Source organism: Zalophus californianus, chromosome 7 (assembly GCF_009762305.2).
Source record: "Zalophus californianus isolate mZalCal1 chromosome 7, mZalCal1.pri.v2, whole genome shotgun sequence".
NCBI classification, from domain to species: domain Eukaryota; kingdom Metazoa; phylum Chordata; class Mammalia; order Carnivora; family Otariidae; genus Zalophus; species Zalophus californianus.
The window spans coordinates 137,608,226-137,614,016 of NC_045601.1; the positions used below are offsets into that span (position 1 = coordinate 137,608,226).

The following is a 5,791-nucleotide window of genomic DNA, read 5'->3' on the forward strand; positions in this document are numbered from 1 at the left end:
TCGCACCTTGCTTTAAATTCAAAAGACAAGATATGGTTGTAGTGGCAAATGGACTAACATAAATGGACCGTAAATGGGACGCCTGGGTGGCTCAGCCAGTTAGGCATCCTACTAGCGATTTGGTCTCAGGTCGTGGTCTCAGGGTCCTGAGATCAAGCCCCAAGTTGGGCTCCGTGCTCAGTGGGGAGTCTGCTGGAGATTCTCTCTCTCCCTTTGTTCCTCCCCCCCCGCATTTGTGCACTCTAAATAAATAAATAAAATCTTTAAAAAGAAATACGTAGACAAATAGATTGTAAATGAACTTTATATAAACCAACTACATAAGCCAACTGTTAACCAAAATAAAGAGAATATTGATAATAATACTTTAATAATAGGAGACCTCAACACTCCACTCTCAGCAATAGACAGATCATTTAAGCAGAAGATCAACAAAGAAACAAGAGCTTTGAATGACACACTGACCAGATGGACTTCATAGATATTTACAGAACATTCCACCCTGGAACAACAGAATACTCATTCTTCTTGAGCACACATGGAACTCTGTCCAGAATAGACCACATACTGGGTCACAAATCAGGTCTCAACCGATACCAAAAGATTGAGATTATTCCCTGCATAGTTTCAGACCACAATGCTTTGAAACTGGAACTCAATCACAAGAAAATTTTGGAAGGAATTCAACCACTTGGAAGCTAAAGACCATCCTGCTAAAGAATGGATCAACCAGACTTCTTTCCTTTTGCCTCGTTGCATCCGAGAGAGCAAGATGGGTCACCAGCAGCTGTACTGGAGCCATCCGAGGAAATTTGGCCAGGGTTCTCGTTCTTGCCGCGTCTGCTCAAACTGGCATGGTCTGATCTGGAAATACGGCCGCAATATGTGCCGCCAGTGTTTCCGTCAGTACGCGAAGGATATAGGCTTCATTAAATTGGATTAAGTGAACTTCCTTGAATTGGTCATCCAAGATAACCTACGTTAACTGCAGATAACCAGGATACCTACTTCAATGTCAACTCATTGTACATAAAATAAAAAATACTCCAATTATGAGTGCAAAAAAAAAAAAGAAAAGAAAAAGAATGGGTCAACCAGGAAATTCATGGAAACCAGTGAGAATGAAAGCACAGTGGTCCCAAACCTATGGGATACTGCAAAGGTGGTCCTAAGGGGGAAATAGATAGCCATCCAAGCCTCACTCAAAAAAGTAGAAAAATCCCGAATACACAAGCTAAACTTACACCTAAAGGAACTGGAGAAAGAACAGCAAATAAAACCTGAACCAAGCAGGAGAGGAGAAATAATAAAGAATAGAGCAGAGATCAATGAATTAGAAACCAGAAATACAGTAGAGCAGATCAACGAAACTAGAAGCTGGTTCTTTGAAAGAATTAACAAGATTGATAAACCACAGGCCAGCCTTATCCAAAAAAAAAAAAAAAAACCAAACAAACAAAAAAGAGAAAGGACCCAAATTAATAAAATTATGAATGAAAGGGGAGAGATCACGACTAACACCAAGGAAATAGGAACAATTATTAGAAATTATTATCAACAACTATATGCCAATAAATTAAGCAACCTGGAAGAAATGGATGCCTTCCAGGAAACCTATAATACTGAATCAGAAAGAAATTAACAATCTGAATAGACCAATAACCAGTAACAAAATTGAAGCAGTGATCAAAACCTTCCCAAAAAACAAGTCTAGGGCCTGATCGATTCCCAGGGGAATTCTACCAAATGTTTAAAGAAGAAATAATACCTATTCTCCTGAAGCTGTTTGAAAAAATAGAAACAGAAGGAAAACTTCCAAATTTGTTCTATGAGGCCAGCATTGCCTTGATCCCCAAACCAGGCAAAGACCCCATCAAAAAGGAGAATTACAGACCAATATCCCTGAGGAATATGGATGCCAAAATTCTCAACAAGGTCCTAGCCAATAGGATCCAACAGTATGTTAAAAGGATTATCCATCACGACCAGGTGGGATTTATTACTGGGACGCAAGGGTGGTTCAACATCCTCAAATCAATCAGTGTGATAGAACACATTAATAAAAGAAAAGACAAGAACCAGAGGATCATAATCCTCTCAATCGATGCAGAAAAAGCATTTGACAAAATATACAAGGGAACAATTGCAAATCCGATCCTTAAGTGACAAGAGTGCATTAAAAGGCTTATAGTATATTGAATGAAGTTACTCTAACTGGTTAAATAGTTTTAGGTATAATTAGCTTGTTCTTTCATAAAACTGTTAGAAAATATTTTCTCGAGCGTTTGGCCATTGCTTAAGAAATCACTGTATTTCAAAAATTAAAGGGAGGAGATGATAAATAAATTAATAGTGACATTAGATGCATATTAAGTTATCTCTGCTGTCCACACATGCAGGCACATTAGCACAGACTCATCATTCAATTAATTGCCTTTTGCTGCAGTGAACCTCTAATCTTGGAAATGCAACGATCACACACACAGAAAACCAGATAAGCTATTTGGGCCACAGTTTAGAAATCAGAAATCAGGTTTTCACTGCTGATGCATATGGGATCTCTCTTTGAGTGACCAGTAGATTGTTTTTGTATTAAATGCTTTCAACTCTTGCCATGTATTCTGAAGGAACACAGCGGTGAGGCCAAGAAAAAAAAAATCTACATTTACCAGAGAGAATTTTACTCCTTGTTTGTTTCTTTTAGATTAAAAACCCACTGGGATGAAGGAAGAGACAAGAGATCACCAATTCAGTCTTGCTAATATTGGGTCTGGTTTCTTACATGCTTTAAAAAGGGAACTAGTCCAGTTTCCTTTATGATGGGGTCTTTCAGGAGATACCCCAAAGTCTAATAATCCTTATGTATGTCTCATCTCATTTCCTCATTCTGCTATTTCACCCATCTATTCTTTTCTGATTGTTGGAGGTGGAGAGTAGCCTTGCACTGATCTCTAAGTGAGAATCTTGATATATTTGAAGATTTGTTATTAATTTCCTATTCACTTTTCTTCTTCTGGCCCAATAAACCCTTATTCTTTATTGTTTGGGCTTTGAAAAATTTAATCATTTTCCTGACTTGCTTTATGTTGGCTCTCTGGTTTCTGTATCTTTATTGTGACATTCAAAATTAGACTTGAGTTTAGTGGAGTGCTAAAAACCTAGTTTCAATGTATTGTAGATATTTTTAAACAACAGAACAACACTGTTTAGAGTAGATATCATTCTAATGTCTTCCAAACCCCCTCTCTGCTGTAGTGATATTTTTTCAATCATTGATAATTCCCTATCTTTTATTTTCTGTCTTCTGTTTTTATGTGTATTCCAGAATTACTGAAAGACAGACACTCAGCACCATTGATTTTGGAAAATCACATATAATGCAAACAACTCCCATCTAGAATTGTAAAATTTAGTGGATGAATTCCTTATTTCAATGTTAGATCATTGCAGAAAGTACAAAAATGAGTCCCAGAACTTTATTTGTAATGGCAACTTTACATGTGTGTTGGAAGAAATTATAGAAATGCAGATGCACCTTTTTGTCATATTCATTCGGTCAACAAAAAATTATTCAGTGCATCTTACGTATCAGGCAGAGGTCAAGACAAACATTGTGCCTTTATCAGATGGCTTTCTAAGAAGTGTACTGGAAAATATTTTTACAATTTTGATCATCTTCCAGATTTAAAGGATCTCAGTGTAAAGAGAAGCTTGGTGACTCTTTTTGATAAAGGGAAGACTCCCTTTTTAAAGTGGTGTGTATGAACTAGTTTTTATAATTTAGTCTCGTTTCCAGCTAGACAGTAAGCACAGAGTGTCAGGACAGAGTGTCTTAGATTTTCTTTTGCAGGTTCTAGTGGTCTTCTAGGCACAGAATTGGTGTTGATCACACACACTGTAACTTGCAGGACAGTAGATTTTAATGTTGTGTATGTAAATCTAGTGGAAGCTATGGGTTCTCATTGCAGAAAAAAAACCAATGCACTTAAGATTTCAGAAGCACCTGTGCTCCCTAAAACCCATTTATGGACTCTAGGGTAAGAATTACTGACAGTTCAAGGTCTTTACACTTAACCTATGTTCCCGCGATGCCAATGGAAGGTAGAGGATCTCCGATATGTGTCACAGTCCAAAAATAAGGCTTCAAGGACCAGTACAGGATCTCTGTAATAAGGGGAGATATATAATCTCACAGAAATAAAGGAAATCCATTTTGTCTTTCTTCACCCATCAAATGGTAAGATGGAAGAAGCAACGAGGACCAGAATGGGGTGCAGAAGAATATGTTGCACATCTGGATGTTCCATCTTATTTCTAATCTAAGTTTGGAGTTAGAGGGAAATATGTGAACTTCAAGGTTCATCTATTAATTCTAACTGGCCATCAAATCTTTCATTCATTGATCAGATATTCATTGAGTGGCTACAAGATGCCAGCACTTGGAAAGACCGAGTATCTGGTCTCAGAGAGCTCATTTGGAACTCACTGGGGCAGCAGTGGAAGAAAGCTGCTTTGGAGGCCCCATTGTGCCTGACTTTGGACAACTCTGGCATGACCAGCAGAAGCGCTCAATACATATTATCTGGTTGATTAGTCTGTTACTTCCCCTGATGAGTTAGTTTTGTTGCAGAATCAGAGAACAGCTGGGGTTAATAAAAGAAAAGTTTAGCTTTGAGAGGGGCACAAAGCTACATGTACTAATTATAATAAAATATTAAAAATCTACTTTGGGTAACATAGTTATGAACATGAAGTGCATACTAATGTGAGATTCGTTCTGATGTAAAGCGTTTTCAAAATCAGCTATCTATCCTCAGAGTGGCCAAAATAGCAGTCCAGAGACGGACAAGGAGCATTTCAAATTCAGCAGTCTGCTCTCTTATTGGTCCAGGGATGGCAATAACACAAGGAGCAGCTGGTAAGAATCTGGGTCTATTCTGACTAGATCATGCTGCCTGAGAGTCTAATTTTGCTTCAAAAATGGTCTAATTTTGCTCACAGTGGAAAAAGTGGTATATGCCTTTAGTGTCAACAGACCAGATTGCATCTCCAGTTTGTTTGATGGGGGAACTTGGTTTGGTTCCCAGATATGGCTCTCCTTCATGGATCATTGAATTACGCTAAGTGTTTTGAACAAAGTCAATTTCAATACATGCTGCTTTCCTCCCAAACCTTGGAATTTCTCTTCATACCAAAGTTCCAAGGGCTCGTGTTTGGAGGAAGAGAATATCCTGCCAATACAAGTCACTTCAGCTCTGGCTGTCAGCTTCTTCAGCCCTGAAGAGGTAAACCCTAAGGACCCTTCAGGATTTAACAGTTGAGCATTTTTTATGGTGAGTTGTAGAGGCTCCAATATTCTGACATTTATGCAAAGATATGTGTGCAATAGATGTACAAACTGGGGCATAAAAAATATTAGGCTCTTTCTGGCCAAAAATATCCCCAAATTGGGTGTTTTTTGCTTTGGCTTTCAGTGAAGGGACTTCTGATATTTTCTTGTCTATGTTCCTTCACATTTCTTCAGGAAATAGCAATACGAGAACGATTTTATTACTTCATCAGGATTTTTTCTTTCTTTGAGAGTATTTCCAACTGAGGGCCCATTACCTATTTCTAATTCACTTAGTTTCAAACTCTCTGGTCCTAACTAATGAGCCGTGAAGGAGACCAGGTTGGAGAGTGACCTGGGGAAGGACTTGCAGCCTCACAGGGATCCCTGGGTCCCTCTCTGAACAAGGAGCCCTTTCCTTCCAGCATGTGCTCCTTTGTGCAGCTGCCTGTGGCCGCAGTG

At 38.5% G+C, this 5,791-nt stretch overlaps 1 protein-coding gene across 1 annotated transcript; it reads left to right on the forward strand.

Annotated features, from left to right (window-relative positions):
* The first annotated feature begins 772 nt into the window (after window positions 1-772).
* On the forward strand, window positions 773-1,072 carry LOC113927519 (40S ribosomal protein S29-like). Its single transcript, XM_035728664.1, has one exon. The coding sequence runs from the start codon at window positions 773-775 to the stop codon at window positions 941-943; it is 171 nt and encodes a 56-aa protein (XP_035584557.1). The 3' UTR covers window positions 944-1,072.
* Window positions 1,073-5,791: the final 4,719 nt, after the last annotated feature.

Excerpts from the sequence above, each read along its gene's own strand:
- LOC113927519 (XM_035728664.1), top strand. The coding sequence starts at position 773 with ATGGGTCACCAGCAGCTGTACTGGAGCCATCCGAGGAAATTTGGCCAG.